At 49.1% G+C, this 27,651-nt stretch overlaps 4 protein-coding genes across 4 annotated transcripts; 3 read left to right on the forward strand and 1 right to left on the reverse strand.

Moving 5' to 3' along the window:
- Window positions 1-7,882: 7,882 nt before the first annotated feature.
- Window positions 7,883-12,124, forward strand: UHO2_01830 (uncharacterized protein; the record flags this gene model as incomplete). The annotated part of the gene is made up of 2 exons (XM_041559267.1): window positions 7,883-8,919; window positions 8,956-12,124. The coding sequence occupies 2 exons, from the start codon at window positions 7,883-7,885 to the stop codon at window positions 12,122-12,124; spliced, it is 4,206 nt and encodes a 1,401-aa protein (XP_041415201.1).
- Window positions 12,125-14,817: 2,693 nt separating this feature from the next.
- UHO2_01831 (uncharacterized protein) lies at window positions 14,818-15,888 on the forward strand (the record flags this gene model as incomplete). The annotated part of the gene is made up of 2 exons (XM_041559268.1): window positions 14,818-15,363; window positions 15,433-15,888. 2 exons carry the CDS (start codon window positions 14,818-14,820, stop codon window positions 15,886-15,888), a joined length of 1,002 nt encoding a protein of 333 aa, XP_041415202.1.
- A 131-nt stretch (window positions 15,889-16,019) lies between these two features.
- UHO2_01832 (uncharacterized protein) lies at window positions 16,020-17,417 on the reverse strand (the record flags this gene model as incomplete). The annotated part of the gene is made up of 1 exon (XM_041559269.1): window positions 16,020-17,417. One exon carries the CDS (start codon window positions 17,415-17,417, stop codon window positions 16,020-16,022), a length of 1,398 nt encoding a protein of 465 aa, XP_041415203.1.
- Window positions 17,418-20,546: 3,129 nt separating this feature from the next.
- Window positions 20,547-21,320, forward strand: UHO2_01833 (uncharacterized protein; the record flags this gene model as incomplete). Its single annotated transcript, XM_041559270.1, has 2 exons — window positions 20,547-20,946; window positions 21,049-21,320. The coding sequence occupies 2 exons, from the start codon at window positions 20,547-20,549 to the stop codon at window positions 21,318-21,320; spliced, it is 672 nt and encodes a 223-aa protein (XP_041415204.1).
- Window positions 21,321-27,651: the final 6,331 nt, after the last annotated feature.

The raw sequence follows: 27,651 nt of genomic DNA on the forward strand, positions 1-27,651 counted from the left end.
TCAGGTTCATCCTATCCCCGATTAACTTGGATCTGTCCGATCCTGCTGGATTGTCATCCTCAGCAAACACTGCTTCAGCAGTACCAATGTGGCAGAGTTTTTAGAATTGGACCTGAGTCTTCACTCATGTGATGTTGCATGTGATTTACTCACACAAATGCCTCCACTTTTCCTGCACAGCTTGTTTTGCATGAACCCACAGTGTCAATAATGACTGTATATACTTTGATTGTGTGATGAGAGTGTCAAAGATGGTGGAGCTACAAGGTGGTTTGGATTCTGGAACTGCTTCATGTTCTGGCCAACACTACCCTAACTCTTGGTCTAAAAACACAGCTTACATTTGGGGGCATCAATTTTCTGGCCTTTTTGCACTATTTGAAGACTCTAGTTTTCGAGGGCAAAGAAAAACTGAAACCCCCTATTCTTCCTCTTCGTGCTGATCTCAAAAGGGGGTATCAATTTTCGAGTGTTTTTAGAAGCATGTGTTTCTCGATTTTGACGAGTTTTTATTTCACACAAAAACCTTACATAAGCTCACCCAAATTTGAAAAACATGTGTTTCTAAAAACATGCCTCTGGACCTGGTAAAATGGACTCACTTTTTTGTCACTCTCCAAAATGAAGTGCAGATGCACAGATGTGTGTCAGGGGTCTCGCACCTGAAACCCAGGTCAGTCTGTCAAGATACTTGGTGACTATCAAACTGTGCGACAGCTATTGTCTTGGTATCTGTCTCGACGAGCTAGTCGTTCAGCGACTATCAAGTTGCACAGTGACAGTGGGTGGCATTCGTTGTATATACTATTGTAGGTTTCGGCTGACCTCTGTGGACACTCCATCCAGGGGTAGCTTGGCATGATCAATATCAATGCATAGATTATGATGACACCAAGGTCTGGTGTGAGTGTTGATGATGATGAGGTTGATGGTGTTGGTGATAAGGTTGGTGAATGTCGATGATAATGAGGTTGGGTTGGTGATAAGGTTGGTGGCATCAACACAAGTGTCCAGTGTGCTGACTGATGCTTGAGGTGATCCCTGGACCACAGTGGACTACTGCCTTTGGTTCTATCTATATCCGGACCGCTAACCTGCTATGGGCGCCTTCGGATGTCAGGTAGTGGTGATACAACACACACACTACGATGAGGAGCAACCTTGATAGATTGCTGCTATGCTGACTGAAACTAATATATACTTATGCTGAAGTGATAACTAGTTATATGGTGAGTAGAGTGGATGAGGATCCACTCAACCTTTGGTGATGAGAAAGCATGGTTATATACCTCTTCACAGCATCGCCAGTGATGCTGCTCCTGCTCTCTCTCCAGAGAGTACCTTCTTCATCGAGTACTGTTCAGGGGGCCTCTCCTGCTTGCTTGGTACCCCTGTGCCTCTTGAGCTGTGTCGACTCCTTTGACACTGCTCCTCCTCCTTGCTATCCTGCTTGCTTGGCACTCTTGTGCCTCCTGAGTGGTGTCGACTCCTTCGACTCTTGTCTCTCAAGCCCCTGAGTGGTAACCATCTGCATGCTCCTTGAGCTTGGTCCTCTTCGTGGCTGTGCCTGCTCCTTGAGCTTGGTCCTCCTTGTGGCTGTGCCTGGCCCTCCTCACATATGGCTCGATCCTCCTTTGTATGTGAGTCTGTAGGAGTCCATGGTCTCCATGGAGGCTGCACTACGACCATGCTCTCTACTGTACCAACTAGATCTTCAATACCTGTGCTCCTTCCATATGAACCAGTGACCCTTCTGCTTCTTGAGCATCCAGGCCCATGACAATGTGCATCCACTTGCTTCACTTCATCACACTGATGCATCATGTCCTTCATTACTGTGTGTCAAATGAAGTGCGAATGTGTGGATGTGCAACCACTTGCTTCCCTCCTTCATTACCAACAATGAATTTGATAACATACTTGTTTAATTGAACCAAATGTCACCTTTGCTGCAAATGTGTTTTTGGAAACATGTGTTTTTTGGATGCTCCAAAAAGGGGTGTTCAAAAACAGGAAAAAGTCATTAAAATCGAGAAACACGTGTTTCAAAAAACACTCGAAAATTGATACCCCCTAGCTCATTCTAGTCAATACACTCGCACAATTTTCCTTGACTGTGAGTTCCGGAATGGTCTGACATGTTTGCTGAAGGAAACGATCCAATATGTGTTGGAGATTGTGATCTAGTCCGATCTAGGGATAATGTAGATCAGATCTGTAGAGGATCGGGCAATGCAAATTCAGTCAGCGATCAGATAAATTAGGTCTGATTGTGATCGGGTGAGGCAAATCAGACAGGGAATTGGGCTGAGCCAATACAAGACAGAGATTGGATGCAACCATGTCCCACTCATTGCTACACACTGTCATTAGGTAGGATACACCCACAGTCAGGCATGTGCCACACATTTGTATATACAGTACATGCATAAACTGTCCCAAGATTTTACATGTCACCATACATCACTCTAATACTCAATAGCTATAAGTTGTATTGCCACACTGTCTGATATTGTCTAAAAGTGCTGCTTCTTCTCTCCAAGACTGTGTAATTGATATTGACATTGACTAAAAAAAATTGTGCTATGAAGAAGAGCCAATTTTTTTTTATTGTGGGACAGTTTATGGAGTGCTCCTTGAGAACACCTTAGTACTTTGTATTCCCTCCTTTGGCCTTCAGAACTGCCATGATGTGGTCTGGCATGCTCTCTATTAGGTTCCTACATGTCTCTGGAGTGATTGCTTTCCATTCAGCTTCACATCTCTTGAGCAGTTCATCCCTGGACTTTGCAATTGTACTATACTGTGAAAGTCACATTTTGAGATGGTGCCAGAGGTGTTCAATTGGGTTCAAGTCCAGCGACTGCCCCAGCCATTGCATAACCTTAATGCTATTGCCTTCCAACCATGTTTTTGTCTTCTTTGACATGTGTTTTGGGTCATTGTCTTGCTGAAATGTGACGTCAGTGTATGCATGCTGAAGCTGCAAATCTGAGATTGTTTTCAAAAGCTTGTCATTCAGGATATCAATGTATTGGTCTGAATTCATTGATCCCAGCACCAAGCATATACCTCCCACCCCTTCCCACATCATACAGCCCCAGATCATGATGGAGCAGCTGCCAAACTTGACTGTCAGCCTGACAAGCTTGCTGTTGAAGCTGGTGTTCTTAATCCAACAGAACTGCTTCCCATCCACTCCAAAGAAGTTGATCTTTGTCTTGTCAGACCATAACACATTCTTCCAATCCTCAACAGTCATGTCCTTGTGCTCATTCACAAATTTGAGATGCACTTTGTAATGCCTCTTGAGTAGCTTCAGTTTATTCACTAACCTTCATGCTTTGTAATGACAGTAATGAAGTGCTTTTCTTACTGTCATTGGGCATGCTTTGATTTGAAACATCTCCTGCCGTGCATGACATGCTTTCCTGACTGTGGACATTGAATTGAGCTCAAAATAGTGGTCCAGGAAGCAAACATGACAAGGCTGGAGTTTTCTTGGCCAGCCCCCCTTTGACTTTGGAGCATCAGCAGAGGCACTTTTGCTGATGCAAGACACCATAGATGTCATGGGCCTGAGTGCGCAGGAAGCAGGAAGAACCGCTAGTTCATATGAAGGGAGCGCAGGAATCAGGGGATCGGGCAGATCGTAGGATTTGCAGCAGAAGTCGCCGAGATCTGCAGTAGAATCAGCTCTATGACAGATCTCAGTGAGATCGGTATGAACAAGGATGATATCATGAATTCTGATGAGATCAGTAGTAGGAGAGGTCATATAGTAGATTCTGCGGAGATCAGTGACAAGGATGTTCATACGATGAATTCACATGTGCAGAGGACCAAGCTCACAGGCGAGGAGGACCAAGCTCTGCCAAGACAGGGACCAAGCTCAGTAAATTGCAGCTGGTTACCACTCAGGGGTTCACAAGATAGGAGTCAAGAGAACAGTTGCCAGTTAGGAGGAAGGAGAACTGTGTCAAGGACACCAGCATATAGTTCATGAGGAAGAAGAGCTGTGTCGAGGAGGTCGACACGCAGCTCAAGAGGGACAGGAGTAGGGTTATGTCATGGGCCTGGGTGCGCAGAGCGAGGAAAGACCGAAGTTCATATGAAGGTAGCGCAGGAATCGGGTAGATTGTAAGAGTTGCAGCAGAGTTCACCGAGATCGGCAGTAGAATCAGCTCTATGGCAGATCACAGCGAAATCGGCACAAGCATCATTGATATCACGAATCCCACCGGAATCTGCGACAAGCGAGACCTTGTGGCAGATTCTGTGGAGATCGGTAGCAAGGTTGTCCATATGACGATTCACACGCGAGAGGGACCGAGCTCAAGTGACATGCAGATGGTTACCACTCAGGGGCCCACAAGACAGGAGTAAAAGAGAACTGTCGCCAGTCAGAGGAAGGAGAGCTGTGTAAAGGACACCAGCGAAAGGGACATGAAGAAGAGGAGCAGTGTCGATGAAGTTGACACAGCTCAGGTAAGACAGGAGGGACAAGGTCTGATACGGAGGAGGTGCCTCCTTGGAGACACCTGTACAATACTTGACAAAGAGGGTACTCTCTGGAGAGAGAGAGCAGGAGCAGTGTCGCTGGCAATGCTGCGAAGAGATATATAGGCAAACCTTCTTGTCATGAATGGTCGAGTGGATCCATCCACTCTACACTCATCAAGCAACTAGTATTACTTCAAGCAATAAGTAACGTTAGTTCACAGTCAGCATAGTAGTAATCAACAGATTACTCCTCATTGAAGCACATGTGTTGTATCACCGTTTCCTGATGTCCGAAGGTGGTTCATAGCAACCAGCAGTCCAGATAACCATAGAACCGAAGGCAGACGTCCACTGCGGCCCGGGGTTCACTTCAAGCATTAGTTGACACACTGGACACTCGTGTTGGCATCAACAATCCATACTCACACCAGACCATTGGTGTCAATATCAAGCTCACTTAGAGTCATATTATAGTTTGATTGTGCCGAGCTACCTCTGGACGGAGTGTCCACAGCGGTTAGTCGAAATCTGTCATAATGATAATACAACTACAGATTCTAACAAGAAAGGTGACAGAGAAGGCTCTGTTGCATATTTCACTAAGAATCAAAATACCATTAGCACTGTCGCATAATTCGACAGAATCGGTGATAGTACTGATACTACTACTGATCTCAGGTTTCAGGCGCGTGACCGCTGACAGGTTACAGGGACTCCTGCATAGCACTCGACGAAGGAGGTACTCTCTGGAGAGAGAGTTGGAGCAGTGGCGCTGGTGGCACTGCGAAGAGGTATAAAGCCATACCTTCTCATCACTAAGTGGTCGAGTGGATCCTCATCCACTCTACTCACCATACAACTAGTCAATACTTTAGAAACATAAGTACTCATTAGTTTTCAAGTCAGCATAAGTTGCAATCAATAGATTGCTCCTCATTGAAGCACATGTGTTGTATCACCATTTCCTGATGTCCAAAGGTGGTTCTTAGCAAACCAGCAGTCCGGATCTCGATAGAACTGAAGGCAGTCGTCCACTGCGGTCCGGGGATCACCTCAAGCATAGTCGACGCACTGGACACTTGTGTCAATGCCACCAATCCATATTCACACCAGACCTTTGGTGTCATCAGCAAGTTTGCATAAGTTATTGATTGTGCCGAGCTACCTCTGGACGGAGTGTCTGACAGTGGTCAGTCGAAATCTGCAATAGCATCATCACAACTACAGATTCGAGCGAGAAAAGTAATAGAGAAGGCTCTACTGCATATCTCATGAAGAATCGCAATACCACAAGCACTGTCGCATAACTCGACAGAATTGGTAATAGTATTGATACAACTACCAATCTCAGGTTTCAGGCGCACGACCTCTGACAATAGACTTGCTCAGACCAAGTTTCTTGGCAACTGAACAGGTAGATTCTCCATTTTGGAGGTGAAAGAGTGCCAATTGGTGCTTCTTGGGAGTGGTTTTTGTCATGATGGTATAGATATGATGGTGTCAGACTGGAAGTGCTGCTGGATCACTCACAGTCATCTGATTGAGCTGAAACTTTCCACATCACTACTTTCAATGTGTATGAAGGTGCCCACCAAGTTACATTACAAGTTTCATTGTAGTCAAAAGCCCACAAGGTCAGGAATGGAGTGGTGTTGCTATTTGGGAGCATGCTCCATAAACTGTCCCACAATAAAAAAAAATCGGCTCTTCTTCATAGCACAATTTTTTTAGTCAATGTCAATATCAATTCCACAGTCTTGGAGAGAAGAAGCAGCACTTTCAGATGATATCAGACAGTGTGGCAATACAACTTATAGCTATTGAGTATTAGAGTGATGTATGGTGACATGTAAAATCTTGGGACAGTTTACATGCATACTGTAAGTCTAGCAGGGAGCTCGAGGCTCCCGCCACATTCACTTCTAGTATGTCAATATAGTATAGTGTTTTGTTTTTTAGCTTGAACACCATACTGTGGCAGATATCTCCAGATCATCGTCGCTGAGTGACTACTTTATTACAAACTTTATTATAACTATATGATGATGCGAGTTGACGTAAGCGGATACAAAAGAGATCGGGTACAACTTAGTCCCGCTCGTTGACACACATCGTCATTAAGTGGAATGCTCCTCTTATCGCATCCTTTCGCTGCTATTCACGTTAATCCAGGCGACGCACGTTCGCGTAGTGTGCGCACCTACCCTTCCAGTCATGTCTCCTGGCTGGCTGGAGGAGGCGTTAGGATCTCAATCAAACATGGTAGGCGAATCAGTTGATGTGATTGCCAGCTTTCGGGCCACCCAACGCCAACACATCTCTCCCTTAGAGGAGGTGCTTTAAGGTTGGGTGCACGACAGTTGGACCCCTGAGAGTCCAGTATTACCCTTGCCATCTTCAATGGACCGATCACAGGCACCGAGGTCAAGTCTAATAGCAGAGCCAGACGTGGGAGCAAGAAGCAAAATCTCAAAGTTTGCACCTTGCAGGCAGCTCTGTCGCAAGCAGGACAGAAGCGCAAAGCGAGTCGTTTCAAGCACAAGAGCAGGATCAGACTCCCCTTCTCGACCGATTTCGCGGCAGAGATTGACGCGAGACGAGGCACTTCTCCGCAATAGCAAGTCGTCCCTAGATCTGCTGGTCGCCAAGTATTAACCATACGAATATCCTCTGTACCTGTACAGACCGATGAACTTCAGGTGGATACCTTCGAGTCAGCTCATGGAGGAGACGATGGCATTTGTTCGAGAGTGTTGAGGAATACACAAGCGAGGAGCGGCAAAGCGGATAGCAACCGTTGCGATTAGGAGCCGACTAAGTACCAAGCAATGCCAGGTATATATGTCTCTGCTGATGGTTAGTGTGTGCGTATGTCAATGAAGTGAGACGTATGATTGCGTGCTGTCGCAATAGGGACAAAGGGGTGTTGACGTGGATGATGAGTAGCGTTGGTGGGTGATGTTGAGTGACGACGATGAGCGAGGTTGGCGGACATGTTAGGGCGATGAAAAGAGGTCATGTGATTTCACTAAGAGATGCGACCAGATTTCACGCTTTCTGACGTTGTGGCTGGTATCTCTACGGGATACAATGAGTTGAAGTAGATAAAGCTACACAAAGCGTAGAGACAGTGAAGGTAGTGCTTACAGCCGAGTAAAAGGCCTGAGCATCTTAGCACAGACCACATGTGTCACAACCTACTCAAGACAAATGCTTTGTTATGTTCCGCAGTCAATGCGGCTCTCTGCCACTCTTCTTTTGTATATATATAGACTCCTCGCTCTCTCGCTCTCTCTCTCTTATCATCATCAACAAAAATGCCTCAACTCCAACTACTGACAAATGACTTCAACTGATTAAGAGTCTGATACTCAATGCAATGCTGCCATCGACAAGAGCTGGACAGACGGGAAGGGGCGATGATGATCAAGCAACCACAAGCAATGGACAGGAGGAAGGATGGCTCATGCAGGTAGTCAGGATCCTCCAGCTGGCGAACCCAGCACTAACAGCCGAGGAAGCAATTGTGCGAGCTATGGGCCTCATCAGCATTAGCAACCAGACCCCGTGCAGGGAGACCGAGAAGATCCCCAAGGAGGTGTCGAGTGCCATTGCGCACATCAAAAAGCTCAGCAACAGCAACTGGCACACTTGGGAACCTACCTTCATCGACTGCCTCCAAAGAGTACATAATGCGAAGGAGATACTGTATGGCATGGTGGTGCCTGGAAACGAGGAATATGACGAAGACTTGGATAAAGCCCTCGTGGGTCTCATCCACGCCTGCTGCGACAACAGTCCAGACAGCCATATCAACACCTACACCGTCAGGGGAGCGGATGAAGAAGTCCAGCTCGGCAGCACACTCTATGCCAAACTCAAGAAGGCACTAACACTGAACGATGCTGTAAAGCGAGCAGGACTGCAGGATCATATTCACACAGTGCACTTGCACAATCGAGACGTTGTCAGGCTAGGCAAGGAACTCGATTCGATCTGGAACAATGCGGCATGCCTGGGAAAGCATTTCGATGAGGACCTCAAGAAATCAACTCTCTATCGCTGCACGGCCCAAGATTGGTTCTATGCCAACGCTGTCGACGCACTGAAGACGGCCAGACCAGACTGTAAGTATGACAAAGCCTACCACACACTCGCCAAGAAACAGCAGGATGGTGAGGTCACTGGCTGTATTAGAGGAGCAGCAAGGGTTGCCACAAGCACGGAACAGGGGAGCACCAACCAGGCGGAGCAAGGACCCAGGGGCAGGCGCGATCCTCGCAACCCCTCGGTCCCCCCAAAGTGCTACGCTTGTGGAGGACCTAATCACATTGCTTGGAACTGCACGAACACCAACAATAACCCCGCACCGAGTAGGGACGGACCCACCACCAATCCAGCACAAGAAGCGAGTCGGTAGGAACTCGGGTGCACCCTCCTAGCAATCGGCAGGGATGAGCAACCAACATTGGACACCTGGATCGTCGATTCGGGTGCGATGCACCACATGGTGAACGATGAAAGAATGCTGCTCACCTCGACGCGCAAGGACGGTCAGATCTGTACGGCTGGAAATGAAAGGCTTCAAGTGAAGGCCATAGGAGACGCCTCCCTTCGGGTTGGCGATGTAACCATTCAGCTATTGGATGTGCTCTACGTGCCGAAACTTAATTCTAATTTATTATCAGTACAAGGCTTGATCGAGAATGGTGCATGGGTAACTTTCGATGAGTTTGGAACCATCATTAAGCAAAATGACGGCACACAAATACAATACAAGAGGAACAGAAGAAAAGGGCAGTTCGAAGTACAGGGAAAGGCACTAGCCCTGGAGTTGGAAGAGACACTCGACGACGTCCCAGAGGGCAACCAGAACACAGGAAAACTAGATAATGCCCCAGAGGGCAATAAGGACACGAAGCATCAAGACAGCTACCTATGGCATGAGAGGTTCGGACACCCAGGACGAGACAAAACGAGACAAATCCGGGCTCATTACCTAGGTACCGATGAGGAAATGGAACATGAGTCGAAGCACTGTAACGCGTGCAGCCAAGGAAAACAGACTCGAGCATGGATGGGCCAATCAGAGTCAGAAAGAATGGAGGCACCATTAGAGCTGGTACATGTAGACCTGATGACAGATTTCAAAGGACATGCCAACTACCACTATGCACTAGTTGCTGTGGACGACTTCTCCTCTCTGATCTACATGGAACCACTCTGCACAAAGAGTGCCGCACTCATGGCGCTGAGGAGGTGGATAGCCAGGATGGAATGGGCAACGGACAGGAAACTCAAAACACTCCGCAGCTACAATGGAGGAGAATGGTGCAGCATAGCAGCCGAAGACTGGCAAACTCAAGAGGGTTTCAAGTGGCAAAAGAGCGTCCTGGGGATCAGCATCCAAAATGGATGGGCGGAGAGAGCAATCAGGTTGGTCCAAGAAAAGATGCGCTTGATGCTGATTGGTCGAGCTTGCCCCAGAGAGTTGTGGCCATATGCAATCACAGCAGCAGCACACGTGATGAACCTTACCCCGTCAGCCACCAAAACCATCCCCCATGAGGCCTTTTATGGAACCACTGTGCACAAGCTGGCCCAGCAGCTGCGAGTCTTTGGATGCTTGGCATGGGTTCATGTTCAACAGAAGGACCAGCAAGGCAAGTATGGGGCTAGAGCAAAGCCAGCCATCATGATTGGGTATGACGACGAACACAAAGCATGGAAGTTTTGCAACCCGGACCAGCCTGCGTCAATTCAATGGAGCAACTCAGCAACGTTCCATGAGGACAAAGGATGGAGTGATCGCCAACAAGAGGCAGTCAGGCCCATGGTGACCACGGAGGTCGAGGAGGAGGGTGTCACGCCAGCCATAGTGGAGGAGGAGACCAAATCAGAGGCCGCAGTGGAGGATCTCCTACCAGCCATAGACAGCACAGTAGGCGCTGCCAACACAGCAATACTGAACCTGGACCCAACACTTGGGGAAGCAATGAATGGTGAGGATGCCCAGCTCTGGAAGGAGGCAATACGAAAGGAGCTAGAAGGACTCGAGGCAATGGGGACTTGGGAGGTGGTGCACCAACCGCCAGGAGTACCACTTGTGGACTCTAAGGTTGTGCTTTGGCTGAAGCTTGACGCTGATGGTGTACCTGTTAAGCACAAGGCACGACTGGTTGCAAGGGGCTTCACACAGAGAGAGGGGATCGACTACCAAGAAACCTTCTCTCCAGTAGCACCCCTCAGAGTGATCAGAGCCATCTTAGCACTAGCGGTGCAGAACAACTGGGAGGTACATGCTCTGGACATCACTATGGCTTACTTGAACTCCATGTTAAAGGAAGCAATCTACATGAAGCCACCAGAAGGATCAGGAGTAGCACCCGGCAAGGTGTACAAGGTAGTCAAGGGTCTATATGGCCTAAAGCAGTCTGGGCGAGAATGGAATCAGGAGTTTGACAGGTCTTTGCGATGCATGGGATTCTTCCAGGTAGAGTGTGCTCCCTGCATCTACACCAAGGGACAGGGTGAAGATATGGCCATTGTGGTCATCTACGTCGATGATACATTAGTCATAGCACCACGGCTGGAAACGGTCCTAAAGGTTAAGAAGCAGATTGGTCAGAGATGGAAGATGGAAGATAGCAGTGAGGTCTCTCACTTCCTGGGCATCAAAATCAGTCGAGACTGTGTGATGCGCACCATGACGATTGGTCAGTCAGGGTACATTGACCAAGTGCTGGCAAAGCACCTGGACAAACATATGAAGCCAACCATGGTTCCAATGCAGAGCATACCAGAGGGAACCCTTATCGCAAGCGCAGCACAACAGAAGGAGTATCCGGTGATTGTTGGCAAGCTGCTCTGGGTTGCCAACAGCACCTGGCCTGACCTTAGCCTTACCGTGGGTGTTCTCGCTAGGCACATGCGTGAACCATCACAGGAGCATTATCAGGCAGCACAAAGGGTCTTATGCTACCTCAAAAGCACAAGGCAGGTTGGATTGGTTTATAGGGCAAGTGAGTCGCAAGAGCCACTGGTTGCGCACAGCGATGCAAACTGGGTGAGCGATGCCACCATACAGAGAAGGAGTACATCAGGGTCAGTGGCGTTAGTGTACAGGAATCCAGTAGCCTGGAAGTCAGCAACACAAAAATGCATGTCATTGTCCACTGTCGAGGCAGAGTTCATTGCAGCCATGGAAGCAACATGTGAGGTGCTCTTCCTCAAGCAGCTGCTACACTCAATTGGCATTGCCACAGGCACACTGACGGTCTACTCGGACAACACTGGTTGCATACAGGTTAGTAAGGACCCAGCACAGCACTGGAAGCTTAAGCACATCGACACCAAGTATCACTTTGTCCATAACAATGTCCAAGAGGGAAGGGTGCAGATCAAGTACGTAGACACCACAAGAAACTTGGCAGACGTACTCACAAAGCCCATTGGGAGACAGGCAATGCAGCAAGCAAGATCTGGGCTACACCTGCAAATACCGGCAGCAGTGTACGAAACAGGGTCCCCAAGCTATGCGACAGTGTTGAAGAACAGAGGTCACACCTTGAAACAACAGCATAATGAACAGGGTACATATACTGTTGAGGGGGGGAGTTGAAGTAGATAAAGCTACACAAAGCGTAGAGACAGTGAAGGTAGTGCTTACGGCCGAGTAAAAGGCCTGAGCATCTTAGCACGGACCACATGTGTCACAACCTACTCAAGACAAATGCTTTGTTATGTTCCACAGTCAATGCGGCTCTCTGCCGCTCTTCTTTTGTATATATATAGACTCCTCGCTCTCTCGCTCTCTCTCTCTTATCATCATCAACAAAAACGCCTCAACTCCAACTACTGACAAATGACTTCAACTCAATGTGGCTGGTATCCCGCGACAGACCCCTGAAGGAGCCACAATGAACGCTGTCACATGATCTGGCACTGAGAGCGACTCATTCGACATTCGAGAGTCACGCACCTCACACGTCTCCTAACTCCTATCAAGATGCTCAATATCGTCACGCACAAAGTATCGCCTATGATCGAGCCATCAAGCATCCGTTAGGATCACCGCGCACCCTTTCGTCGGCACTGACGGACATGGCGCCCGAATTGAGGATGAGTCACTACGACAGACCACACACTCTATTGCCTTCCCAGAGCAAACGAATGTTCAGAGGCTCAACTTTCCTGGGCAGCCGGAGGCAGATCCGCAAGGCGTGACCGCGCTTTCTCCCAGTCATGAAGTGCATTCTCCGCAAGACGGATATGACGCAAGAAGCTCCATCAGCCCCTCATCAGGGAAACGCGACCGCGGACAGCCTCCGATTCACAACGTGAACGAAGACAGACCATTGCTGCCCAAAGAAGATGCGTCTCCGCCCAAGAAACTGTCAGCTACGAAGGCAAACCAGAATGTTTGGGCGTTCAGGAAGCTCTCCGCCCTTCGCTGATCTCAGTCGCGAGGCGCAAGCAAGCACTAGTTCAGATGTCAGAGCGGACCCTGACCAATCCAAGGAGAAAGCAATCGTTGGTCTTGAGGCTCTCTGCAGCTCATCTCCCAAGCTCGTGCGTCAGTACAATCCCAACGTGGACCGTTTCGTTGACTCACTACGCTCTCATTCTGTGGTGACGAGACCAGATTAAAACGATTAACTTCAACCGACGGAGCTGCGAAAATGGCCAGGAATCCTCAAAGACTGACCAACACTGTGTTCTGGAGTACTAAGGTGGCAAAGCAGATCACCAAAGGGGTTCCGACGGGCGCAAAGAGTCCGTTCTTTACTTACTTACTCAGTGCGACCCGAGTTCCTGCAAAACCGTCCGGAAGGAGGCTATCTTGGTGCGTGGCACGTCGGTTCAGCAGATCAGGAAGGGTTCAGGAGCCTCTTCCTGCATGGATTCTGCCCTTCCGACGTTCAAGACTTCGATGTTGTAGCACAGCCTCCACGCACCAACACAGAGAGGTATCGGGTATGGCTGAATCGCCGAAAACATTGGAATCGAGAGAGCTTCTTCCGTCTCAAATTTGAACGAATAGAGACGCAATATGGAGAAAGTGAGCGCGAAAGTCTCTCTCAAGCACTGTCGGTAGCGGAACGGACACCGGAGATAGACACCCTGCTGTCGACAGGTCAGCTCGCGCCGGTGCTATCCGGAAGACAGTACATAGCTGGGTTGCACCTGTATGCTTACCAAGTTTCGCCGGACATAGTGGGCTTCCTGCAGAAGTGGAAACCCGTCGTTGGTCAGAGGCCGAATACACTTAGTCTAATTCCTCTCACGAAAGACCAAATCGACAATCTCAGCGTTGACATGTCACCGACGCTTCTTCGACGAAGGCTGGTGAAGATTATTCGCCACCCCGACGGTGAACGACTTATGTTTCAGCACGATTTATCGCACACGCAGATGTACCAGCACACCCGACCAGTTCTGACAGTGTGGAAGCTCGGACCGTTCATCCAAGGGAAACGTCTTCTCATTGCGAACGGCTTCTACGATATGACTGGCGAGAAATGGAACAGAATGACTCCTGGAACCATTCCCGGTCTCCTCTACTCGTTCTTTAGCTACAGCACCTTCACTGTTCGGTGAACTTATCTTGCAATACATCGTAATCTTTTCTTCAGGTTCCGATCTGTCCTCTGCAGATTACTTGAGTGCGTGACAACCTCGAGCGGGTGTGCTAGCCATCCGGCGCCATTGGTTTTGGAGATCTTTTCACGGTATGATCGGACCGTTCGTTTCTCTCTGCCTTTCTGGTTGTTGCTCGCTACTGTGTACTTTGCACATCTTCCAACAAGCCCCAGCTTCTTTCTGAGCAGCTTCGTCGTTCCGAGTAGCAGTCTGAGGAGGAATCTTCCAAGCCTGGCTTTTCGGCTTTTATGTCGCTTCATCTGACAACACTCACACCTCTCTAGCTCCTAGCTCGCCAGCAAAGCTCCAGGACGGCTATTTCGGGCGTTGTCTGGCATACGCTCCGAATCTCTTCATTCAGATCACGCGACTTGATCTGACGGCATGCATTCCGGCTTCGATTAGCAAACGGTCCACAAAAGATGTATCGAGCGTTGGTACAAGGTATCATCGCTTCATCCTTTGATGAAGCGAGCAACACTGTTTCGTCGGCAAGACGGTGCTGTGTCCGAGACGATCAGGCCGCATGAGGCTGAGCTAGGCAGCATGAAAGGTCGACAGATCGACAGATTCACTTGTTCCAGCGAGACGTCGCTTGATCTGTCTGATCTCTTTTCAGGCCCAAAGATAAAACAAGACCGTTCTGGCTATAGCTCGAGCTCTTCAATCATAATGCGACTAACTTTGTCTTGGAAGCAGTCGATATTGGCTCTAGTCTTAGCAGCTATCGTCTTACTTGTGAATGGCAGTCCTCTACCTCCTACTGAGACCTTTGAAGAGTTCGAGAGAGCACTATCACGATTCACGCCGCTCGCCGCCAGCAGCTCACACCAACTTGCAGGGCGCGCAAGCTTCCTAGCCGATGCCGGTACAAGCTCTCGCTCCATTAACCCAAGCATATGGCAGCCTCTCCATCCTAGTTGGGCCTTGCACGGTAGAGCCCGTTCTGCGTATGCTTTTCCTCCGACCTATCCGCCTGAGCTTCACTATCGCCCTACTCTTGCTGAGGATGGCTTTTCCCTCGGCTCTGCTCCATCTTTGCCAAATCAGAGTGGAATGTTCCAGCACGTACAGCCGCAAGCTACAACAGCGGCAGAGGGATCTCTGGCCCATGCCCGCTGGCTCTTTACACCCGATTACGGAGCACAAGAAGCTCATACTCATCGGATCACTCGTCCTGACATTAAGCTCGACCACAGAGGCCGGAGTCCGGCTGAGGTGCATGCTTGACACACAACGCTCTGAAGAGGTCGTAGCCCCTAACATAGAGCTTCCGGGTGCTTCCAGTCCCCCAGACCTCCGAATGAAGAGACGGCTGCACATCCAGCACCTCACATAAAAGTCATGAAGCCTGTTTCGGCACGGTACACTCTAGTCATCGAGCCTGGTGACGAAGCCAATGCACTCATCACTAGTATGAGGAACAGAATAGCTGGCAACGTCCCAGCAGTAGCAGGCTCGGCACCCCTCTCGGAACAAAAGCTTGTTGAGTTGCAACCGACCATTTCTGAAGACATGGACAAAGTGGCTGTTCGCATTCTTTGGCATCGCACTCGTGCCAAGGCAGTCATTTTGCAAGGTCAACATGGACCCCGCAGTTTCCTGCTGACTCATATCGTCCACCCTGACTTCGCTTCATCATTGGACGCGTACGGCTACGTTGGTGTCTGGGAGCTCGATCCGGCTCACGGAGACGAAAAGGGATCATGTACTTGCGTGGGTTCTTTGACTTTTCTGAGCTGAAGTTCCATGCTATCGATGAACATCCCGAGTTCATCCATCGACGGTATTGGGTCACTGCTCGACGCAGAAGTAAAGGCTATGAGCTACGATTGATACACATGACGGTACAACGGTCAAAGGAAGAAATTGAGCTAGTACAGGGACCATCTGTTTTGCGCATAAGCGACTTCCCTCGCGATTTCTTGTCCGCTTTGCCCAACGATCCGGTTTGCTTGATGACCTCGAATGTCAAGCAGACTGATCCCGTTCTCAGCAGCCCAGTTGCGAATATCGTAAAGCTTGCGTGCTTGCTGAGCCCTGAGTGGCCCTTTGAAAGAAAAGACGAGATTGATCCCTGCTGCTTCATCAAGGACTCTCATGACCGAATTGAAGATCTGAGTAGCCAGCCTGATATGATGATTTTCGATCTGCAACTGCCTCGGCTGACAGAAGAGTCGAATCTCCAACGTTTTCTGACTCTTCCTGCCTCCGTTGTCAGCAAGCGAGGCGACGAACGAGGAGAGCGGACCAGCACTATTTCCGTATCGATCCTCGAGCATCAGTGCTTCTACGGTGTCACTGATGTCAATGGTGATCTTGCGTACTTTCGGCAGAAAGAGATTTGAGTCGGCGAAAAGAGAGCGCCTACCAAGGAATAGGATGGTATCATCGAATCGGAATCCGAAATGAGTGATTCTTTCCTGGTGGTGATGCATAAGTTGCTTGAAGAGGATCTCATTGAGCGAGTCCAAAAGACCAACTTTGATTCCTTTGATCTCGCAGAGAGCCAATTCTCCCAGCTCTGGACACTTTTGCAGAGCGCGTTCTAGGGGAGTAGGCTCAATGTCGGTGAGCCTTGCGTTCATCTTGACTTTGGTGATAACATCAGCGTTTCTGATGAGTGCATTCAGTCGCTCGCCGATGGAAGCCCAGGTGGCGTTCTCAGGCCTAATATTGAGCCATCTCTTTTGCCAGAAGTAGGGGCGAAGGATGTGGTTCCATGCTTTACAGACCAAGCGGACGTCTACGTCGGCTCTTGCTCCTGGTCGCCTTGCTGGATTTATCAAGGCCTTGAGAATGGCTACTTCCAGCTCTACTGGGACAGGTATCCCGACGAAGGCTTCTCTAGCTTGACGAACGATCTTTGAAGTCTTCGTGACTGCATGGATCCCGACTCTGACAGGTAGATAGGGAGGATACTCCCATTGCCAGCCGATGTACACCTGAGGATTCCAATGACGGAAAGCACTGGGCAGACGCAGAGTGAACCACCTCCGGCGTGGTCGATCGACGGGTGGTGCAACATTATCAACTTCAGTTTGAGAACGACGAAGTGCAGGGGATGCCCTGGGAATGTGCGTATGCTTGACAACAGTCCGAGCGGTAAAGCTGAGCGAATGCAGCACGTCCAATGTTCCAATTGAGGGGTAGTGAGACCCAGAATGGGGATTCAGGATCTGTGCCCTTTGAGCTTGACCGGAATTGCTGGCAAGCTTAGATATGGCCCATAGGCAAGGAGCCCATTTCAGGAGCCTGGCGACAGCGCTCATGGCGGAGGACGAATTGGAGTGGTGGTGGTGGTTGTATGATGGCAAAGAGGCTCTCTCTAGCGGATCTCTGATAAGACGGGCGCTCACAGGTCTTATACGAGAAACAGATGGTGTCATGAAGCTCATCATCAGTCGCTATCGCTATTGTTCGACATCAGACCAAATTTTGCACTGGCGTCGTGCCCACTTGTTTGCTGCATGATGCAAACGCTCGGATCCCTTCTAGACTCAATGACGGTTCTGTACTTTGTCCCACTTCTTCATGCTTATCTTCCTCCGCCAGAGCAGAAGCAGTCTTCACCTTTCCTTCAAATAATCTCGCCCGTCTTTGCAGTATCGACAGTCTCGTCTGCAAGTACCAGCAGGAGCATGGGTAACGGTGATGAGCCATTCGGCATGTCCCTCTGGCACAACTTGACAGGACGCGGATTTTCTTTCGATCTTACATCCTGAGCCCTGATCGTGATAGCTCTGGTATTAGGTTGCCAGATCGGCGATGCGAGAGATGAATAAGGCGTGATTGCGCAAGAGTTACTCAACGTGCACGAGAGTCGCGAAGATTTCCTCGAGTCACTTTGCCTTGACTTGAACGTTCATCATTTCCGTGCTCTGTCAGATCTCGGTCCATCACATGCCCCTTGTGACCATACCGATGGAAGAGTGTATAGCTCCTCCTTGCTTCAAGAACGCTCAAAGTTGAGCATACAGTTGTTGAAGTTTAGGCCCCGATAACTGGTGATTGGGGAGAGTCTGAGTACGATGTCACTGCTGTTTTAGACAGAAACATATATACTTAATTGACTGAAGAAATTGCCTAGGGAAACATTCCAATATGATGATACATGCTGACATAAAAGTAATCAGGACACAGAGGAGAAGATCTACATGGAGATCAGGTACAACACAGTCCTGCTCATTGTCAAGATGGATCATGAAGTAGGAGTGCTCCCACTTTTGGCATGTGCCACACATTTGTATATACAGCTTGTGTGTAAACTGTCCCATGATTTTACATGTCACCACACATCACTCCAATGCTCAATAGCCATATATTGTATTGCCATACTGTCTGATATCATCTGAAAGCTTTGCTTCTTTTCACCAAGACTGTGTAATTGATATTGACATTGCCTGAGAAAATCATGCTTTGAACAAGAGCTGAGAATTTTTTTATTGTGGGACAGATTATGGAGCATGCTGCCAAATAGCAACACCACTCCATTCCTGACCTTGTGGGCTTTTGACTACAATGAAACTTGCAATGTAGCTTGGTGGGAGCCTTCATATACATCAAAAGTAGTGATGTGGGAAGTTTCAGCTCAATCAGATGATTGTGAGTGATCCAGCAGCACTTCCAGTCTGACACCATCATATCTATACCATCATGCTGAAAACCACCCCAGAGAAGTGCTGATCTGCACTCTTTTACTTCCAAAATGGGGAATCTACCCATTCAGTTGCTGATCAACTTGGTATGAGCAAGTCTACTGTGAATTGCATCAGCAAAAGCACCCCAACTGATGTTCCAAAATCAAAGGGGGGCTGGCTGAAAAAACTCCAGCCCTGTCATGTTCACTTCCTGGACCACTATTTCAAGCTCAATTGCACCTCCACTGTCAGGAAAGCATGTCAAGCACTGCAGGAGACATTCCAAGTCACAGCTTGCCCAACCACAGTAAGGAAAGCACTTCATTACTGTCATTACAAAGCATGGAGGTTAGTGAAAAAACCAAAGCTACTCAAGACATTACAAAGCCCATCACAAATTTGCTAATGAGCACAAGGACATGACTGTTGAGGATTGGAAGAATGTGGTATGGTCCAATGAGACAAAGATCAACTTCTTTGGACCAGATGGTAAGTGTCATGGACCTGGATGCTCAAGAAGCAGGAGGGTCACTGGTTCATATGGAAGGAGCACAGGTATCGAAGATCTAGTTGATAACAGTAGAGAGCATGGTCATAGTGCAGTCTCCATGGAGACCATGGACTCCTACAGACTCACATGCAAAGGAGGACCGAGCCATATGCGAGGAGGGCCAGGCACAGCCATGAGGAGGACCAAGCTCAAGGAGCAGGCACAGCCATGAAGAGGACCAAGCCCAAGGAGCATGCAGATGGTTACCACTCAGGGGCTCGAGAGACAAGAGTCAAAGGAGTTGACACCACTCAGGAGGCACAAGGGTGCCAAACAAGCAGCAGGATAGCAAGGAGGAGGAGCAGTGTCGAAGGAGTCGACACAGCTCAAGAGGCACAGGGGTGCCAAGCAAGCAGGAGAGGCCCCTGAGCAGTACTCGATGAAGAAGGTACTCTCTGGAGAGAGAGCAGGAACAGCATCGCTGGCGATGCTGTGAAGAGGTATATAACCATGCTTTCTCATCATCAAAGGTCGAGTGGATCCTCATCCACTCTACACTCACCATACAACTAGTCAATACTTTAGAAACATAAGTACTCATTAGTTTTCAGTCAGCATAGCAGCAATCTATCAAGGTTGCTCCTCATCGTAGTGTGTGTGTTGTATCACCACTACCTGACATCCGAAGGTGCCCATAGCAGGTTAGCGGTCCGGATATAGATAGATCCGAAGGCAGTAGTCCACTGTGGTCCGGAGATCACCTCAAGCATCAGTCAACACACTGGACACTCATGTTGATGCCACCAACCTTATCACCAACACCATCAACCTCATCATCATCAACACTCACACCAGACCTTGGTGTCATCATAACCTACGCATTGATATTGATTGTGCTGAGCTACCCCTGAACAGAGTGTCCACAGAGGTCAGCTGAAACCTACAATAGTATATACAATGAATGCCACCCGCTGTCACTGCGCAACTTGATAGTCGCCAAACAACTAGCTCGTTGAGACAGATACCAAGACAATAGCTGTCGCACAGTTTGATAGTCACCATGTATCTCGACAGACCGACCTGGGTTTCAGGCGTGAGACCCCTGACATTAGAGTGGATCATTCAAGCAGCTCCTCATGATCACCATGATGGATCCAGACCTCAACAATAAGCTCGATAGACTACTCACTCTATTGGAAGCCCAGCTAGAGCTTACCAGGCAAGGACAACGAGAGGAATGATTACAACGAGCTCATCTGAGCAGGGAGGAGATGATTGACCTCTCCCACTCAGAGGAACAAGCAGGAGGAGGAGATGAGTCTATGATAGGAGACCCACATACTCCTACTCCGGCTCCCCAACCAAGACGATCAGTCTCATTTGTCAACCTGGATGAGCAGGATGATGCCAACTACGAGAAGTATGCTTCGCCCACTGGGCCAAGATATGTCAAGTCCAGGGTGGATCCATACAACAAGAGCAGGACAGAACACTATGCTCTTGATCAGGAGGAGGACTCTAGCATCATGGCAGAGCTTAACTGGTCAAAGCCCATTGCCACCCCCTTTCCAAAGTTCAATCCCCGAGATGTGGAGATCTTCATTCTAGAAGCTGAAGCATGGTTTAAGTTCAACCAGGTGTATGAGCAGTCTAGGATGATCAATCACATGGGTGCTCAACTGGAAGGGACTGCATGAGAGTGGTGGACCTCCAAGCTCCATATTGATAGAGCTAGAGAAGGAAGGTTGTTCAATGATTGGCACTACTTCACAGAGCAACTGTCAGAGCAGTTCAACCCACACAATGCTAGGATGGAGGCATACAACAAGCTGTTGGCTCTCAGACTCACAAGTGATGCTCCTGGTGCCACCACATGTCATGTAGAGTGGTTCAGAGACTTGGAGGGACAGGTCAACCTAGATGACAATGAGCTAGTGATTGATCTCTTCAGAGGAAGTCTCACTTGCAGCATACAGGAGAAGTTCGAGAGGAACCCACCTGGGAAGAGATGGGAGTGGTACCGAGAGGTTGAGGAGATCGATTGACAGAGGATGCTACTACAGCAGTCCTCGGCTAGACACTCACTCCCAAATGCCACGTCACCTCCACTAAGAACTGGGTGTCAGGGGTCTCGCGCCTGAAACCCAGGTCGGTCTGTCGAGATACTCAGTGACTATCAAACTGTGCAACAGCTATTGTCTCGGTATCTGTCTCGGCGAGCTAGTCATTTGGTGACTATCAAGTTGCGCGATGGGTGGCGTTCATGTATATACTATTGTAGGTTTCGGCTGACCTCTGTGGACACTCCGTTCAGGGGTAGCTTGGCACAATCGATATCAATGTGTAGATTATGATGACACCAAGGTCTGGTGTGAGTGTTGATGATGATGAGGTTGATGGTGTTGGTGATAAGGTTGGTGAATGTCAATGATGATGATGTTGATGGTGTTGGTGATGAGGTTGGTGGTGTCAACACGAGTGTCCAGTGTGTTGACTGATGCTTGAGGTGATCCCTGGACCACAGTGGACTACTGCCTTTGGTTCTATTTATATCCGGACCGCTAACCTGCTATGGGCGCCTTCGGATGTCAGGTAGTGGTGATACAACACACACACTACGATGAGGAGCAACCTTGATAGATTGCTGCTATGCTGACTGAAAACTAATGAGTACTTATGTTTCTAAAGTATTGACTAGTTGTATGGTGAGTGTAGAGTGGATGAGGATCCACTCGACCTTTGATGATGAGAAAGCATGGTTATATACCTCTTCACAGCATCGCCAGCGATGCTGCTCCTGCTCTCTCTCCAGAGAGTACCTTCTTCATCGAGTACTGCTCAGGGGCCTCTCCTGCTTGGCACCCCTGTGCCTCTTGAGCTGTGTCGACTCCTTCGACACTGCTCCTCCTCCTCATGACCTGGTGTCGACTCCTTCGACACTTGTCTCTCGAGCCCCTGAGTGGTAACCATCTGAGCTTGGTCCTCTTCGTGGCTGTGCCTGCTCCTTGAGCTTGGTCCTCTTCGTGGCTGTGCCTGCTCCTTGAGCTTGGTCCTCCTCATGGCTGTGCCTGGCCCTCCTCGCATATGGCTCGGTCCTCCTTTGCATGTGAGTCTGTAGGAGTCCATGGTCTCCATGGAGACTGCACTATGACCATGCTCTCTACTGGTATCGACTAGATCTTCGATACCTGTGCTCCTTCCATATGAACCAGTGACCCTCCTGCTTCCTGAGCATTTAGGCCCATGACACTAATCGACCCCTTCCTCATCAACCTACCCAAACCTCGAAGCAAGGAAGCCCTGCTCCATCAGGTACCAACACCTGTCATGTATGCAAGGGTATCGGCCATTGGGCCAGAGACTGCCCCAGCAGGAGGATAGTGTCACCGGAATAGGAATTCCGTTCTCCGAGTCTGGAGCATTTGGGAGTGAAAATGCTTATACTTCAGTGTTGTGTGAATCAGGTACACCAGCTAAGGGTCTAGCTGGTGTAGTGGTTTTACTGCTCACTATGTTCGGTTTGGTTACCTGATTCCCGATCCCGTAACAGATAGATTCTCTTAGCTCTCGACCCATGGGTCCAAAGGTCATGGTCACCACAACAGACCCCTTCGAGGAAGCCACCAACTCAGGAGATGGCCACACCGGCAGCACCGAGATGGGTGACCCTGAGGCCATGGACCTCAGCTCATACCAGCAATCCATGGACCCTGATCATGAGGAGGAGGAGCATGATAATGGTGATGACGAGGGAAACGTCAGTGGGGTGATGCACTGATGGCATGCATTGCTCTACAAACCTCCTCACCATCACTCTGTATATATCAAGATTGTCAAGTATGTTTCTCTACCAGTGGAGGCAAAGCAGTACTGGAGCTCTCTGGAATGGTTCAAGACCATCCTGCTCGTATACTGGCTGATACTGGTGCTGGTTTGTCCATAGTCTCAGATTCTTTCATCAGTAAGTACCAAATACCCACAAAACCCATAAAAACAAGATCAATCCATGGTGTCACTGGACACCAACTCTCCATCAATAGTTCTGCGAGCATGCAGGTATCTATTGGTACACACAATCTGGGTGTGGTCAAAGCTTCAGTGGCCGACACTGCTGACTATGACCTCATCCTGGGGTTCACCAAGCTACAGAGGCTCAAACCCACTATACAATGGGATATGGGCCAGCTGGAGTTCAAGACTCAGGAGCAGGACTGATCCCCAAGGAGACCCCCTGAAGCAGCAGGAGCAGGGGACCTAACCATGTGGAGACTGACCCTTCATGGAAACGAGTTTGTCTCAGCAGAGCACATACTACAAGCAGCTCTGGAAGATGGACCCATAGGGTTCATGCTGTTGGAGGAGCCACCATCATCACTCCTGGCCTTTGGTTTTGTACCTACAGGCGCAGACAAAGGAGTAGAGATGGAGGTAGAGGTGGACAAGGTGGTGACAGCTGCAGACATACCAAAGCCATACCAACACCTGCGAGATGTGTTCGATGAGGTGGAAGCAGACAAGCTGCCCCATCATACCAAGCATGATCTCCACCTCAAGTTGATAGAAGGAGGTAAGCCACCTCAAGGGCCCCTGTACCTTAAGGGACCCAAGGAGATGTCTGAGTTGAGGAGGTACTTGGATGAGAACCTCGAGAAGGGGTTCATAAGACCATCGAAGAGCCCAGCACAATCACCAGTGCTCTTTGTACCAAAGAAGGATGGAGGTCTCAGACTCTGTGTGGACTACTGAGGTCTCAACGAGATCACTGTCAAGAACAGGGCACCACTGCCCCTCATCGAGGAGCAGCTGTTCCTACTCAGGAAGGCAAGGATCTATACCAAGCTAGACCTTAGAGCAGCATACAACCTCATCTGGATTGCTAAAGGAGATGAATGGAAGACAGCTTTTGGCATGCAGTTGGGACTCTATGAGTACCTAGTGATGCCTTTTGGCCTAGCTAATGCTCCAGCTCACTTCCAGTCATTCATCAATGACATCTTCTGAGACATCATTGGAGTATATGTAGTGGTATACCTAGATGACTTCCTGATCTTCAGTGACACTGAAGAGGCACATGTGAAGCATGTCACTGAGGTCCTCACTCACTTAAGGAGCAACAGGCTCTTTGCTAAGCTGTCGAAGTGTGAGTTCCACACCAAGATAGTCGAGTTCCTGGGGTACATCATCAAGCCGATGGGCATAGATCTGGAAAGGTGTGCACTGTCAAGGAGTGGCCAATGCCAGAGTCAATCCATGACATCCAAAGGTTCCTGGGTTTTGCCAACTTCTATTGAAGGTTCATAGCCCACTTTGCTCGCATAGCCAAGCCCTTGACATCACTGGTAAAGCCTACAGAATGGTTCAAGAAGTTTGAGCTATCAGAGGAGGCCCAGCAGGCCTTCCACATGCTCATCCAGGCATTCACATCAGCAGGAGTGCTTCAGCACTTCGACTACCACCTTTCAACAAGGTTGGAGACTGATGCAAGTGACTTTGCTATAGCAGGAGTACTCAAGCAGGAGCATGAGGGTTGATGGCACCCAGTGGCCTTCTACTCTAGGAAGATGTCCTCTGCTGAGAAGAACTATGAGATCCATGACAAGGAGCTCCTAGCTGTGGTCGCTTGCCTTACTCAGTGGCGACACATGCTAGCTGGACTACCAAGTCAACTGGTCATCCTCACCGACCATGAAGCCCTCAAGTACTTCAAGTCCCAAAGACGCATCACAGGTCAACAGGCTCGATGGGCAATACTGCTAGCAGACTTCGACTTCATACTGCAGTATCGACCAGGAGACAAAGGTGGAGAGCCCGATGCTCTCACCAGAAGGACTGACATGCAACCAGCTGGTGAAGAGCAGGATCACAATGTGAGGCAACTACTGCCTCCTCGAGTGTTCAAGGAGACAGCAGACCATGACTCGACCCTAGTGGCCCCTATGCTCTCGATGGAGTCCATAGCATCAAAGGGTCTCAGAGACCTGGTCAAGATCTTCCAGCCCTTAGACCAAGAGCTACAGGAGATACATACAAAGAAGCCCTTCGGGGTCAAGGACAACCTATGGTACAGTGGAGGAAGGTTGGTTATCCCCAAAGTGATCATGCCAGGGAGGACCAACAACCGACACTCAAGGAGTGCTAAAGAGGTAGATGGACAGTCTCTCTCTGTAGAGCATCTGCGATTCATGGTGATGACCCAATGCCATGATGGTATCACTGCTGGACATGTAGGAAGAGATGCTACCATCAAGGCAGCCCAATGACATTACTGGTGGCCAAACATGACAGCTTGGATTGCAGACTATGTAGCAAGTTGCCCTGTATGTGCTAGGTACAAAGCTCCTCATCACCATCCATATGGTTTGCTACAGCCATTAGCAACACCAGACAGGCCTTGGGGCTCCATATCCCTCGACTTCATCAAAGGACTACCACCATTGAAGAAGTATGACCCCAAGACCTATGACTCTATCTTAGTCATTGTCAACAGGTTAACCAAGTTTGCCATACTAGCTCCAACCCATAAGACAGTCACGGCCAAACAGACTGCAGTGTTGCTATACAGACACATGGTTAGACTCTTTGGATACCCAGATCACATGGTCTCAGACTGAGGCAGGCAGTTCATATCAGGAGCATGGAAGGCATTCACAGAGCAAATGGGTGTGAAGCACTCACTTAGCATGGCTTACCATCCTCAAACTGATGGTCAGACAGAGAGGGTCAATCAGGTCATAGAACAGTACCTAAGGATGTACTGCAACTATGAGCAGAATGACTGGGCCAACCTGCTGGACACTGCAGCCTTTGTATACAACAACATGGTCCACAACAGCATTGGTGTCTCACCATTCTTTGCATGCTATGGATGGAACCCCAAAGCCCATCCTGACATCCCTCAACAACTAGGAGTCAATGATCCAGGTCGCTTCAAGTACCTCATGGATGGAAAGGAGCATTGCAAGTACCTCCAGGAGCAGATCAGAGAGGCACAACATAGATCAGTAGACCAGTATAACAGGAAGCACAAGGACATTGAGTTCAAGGTGGGTGATATGGTCTATATCAACCATTGAAACTGGAAGACAAGGAGACCCACACCCAAGTTAGATACTTGGTTTGCAGGACCCTACCCAGTTCAGGAACGAGTAGGATGCTGAGCTTATCGGATCACATTGCCAGCAAACCTTAGGGTGCATGATGTGTTCCACATCTCCATGCTCAAACCAGCAAGAACAAGTTCTCTTCCTCAATGAGCTGAACAGCCCACCATACCATCACTTCCAGATGAGGACCTTGATTTCGAAGTCAAAGCACTCATCGACAAGCATTCACACCATGGGACTACCAAGTACAAAGTGTTGTGGAGAGGGTACTCAGAAGAAGCTGCTTCATGGGAACCAGTAGAGAACCTCAACTGCCCCGACCTCATCCAGGAGTATGAGGTGTCGGAGGGGGGACAAGCGAGTAGACAAAGTAGAGGGAGGAGGAGAGAACAGGAGGAATAGAGAGAGAAGGAGGAAGGAGAATGATGTTGAGAGAAGGAGGAAGGGTGATGTTGGCGATGTTGTCGAGGAGGAGGAGGAGTCAGCATGAACCAGACCAGAGCATGCCTCAACGGAGCTCAGCTCTTAAGAGGGGGGTAGTGTCATGGACCTGGATGCTCAAGAAGCAGGAGGGTCACTGATTCATATGGAAGGAGCACAGGTATCGAAGGGACCTAGTTGATACCAGTAGAGAGCATGGTCATAGTGCAGTCTCCATGGAGACCATGGACTCCTACAGACTCACATGCAAAGGAGGACCGAGCCATATGCGAGGAGGGCCAGGCACAGCCACGAGGAGGACCAAGCTCAAGGAGCAGGCACAGCCATGAAGAGGACCAAGCCCAAGGAGCATGCAGATGGTTACCACTCAGGGGCTTGAGAGACAAGAGTCAAAGGAGTTGACACCACTCAGGAGGCACAAGGGTGCCAAACAAGCAGCAGGATAGCAAGGAGGAGGAGCAGTGTCGAAGGAGTCGACACAGCTCAAGAGGCACAGGGGTGCCAAGCAAGCAGGAGAGGCCCCTGAGCAGTACTCGATGAAGAAGGTACTCTCTGGAGAGAGAGCAGGAACAGCATCGCTGGCGATGCTGTGAAGAGGTATATAACCATGCTTTCTCATCATCAAAGGTCAAGTGGATCCTCATCCACTCTACACTCACCATACAACTAGTCAATACTTTAGAAACATAAGTACTCATTAGTTTTCAGTCAGCATAGCAGCAATCTATCAAGGTTGCTCCTCATCATAGTGTGTGTGTTGTATCACCACTACCTGACATCTGAAGGTGCCCATAGCAGGTTAGCGGTCCAGATATAGATAGATCCGAAGGCA

Source organism: Ustilago hordei (genome assembly GCF_900519145.1).
Source record: "Ustilago hordei strain Uho2 genome assembly, contig: UHO2_contig_03, whole genome shotgun sequence".
Taxonomy (NCBI): Eukaryota; Fungi; Basidiomycota; class Ustilaginomycetes; order Ustilaginales; family Ustilaginaceae; genus Ustilago; species Ustilago hordei.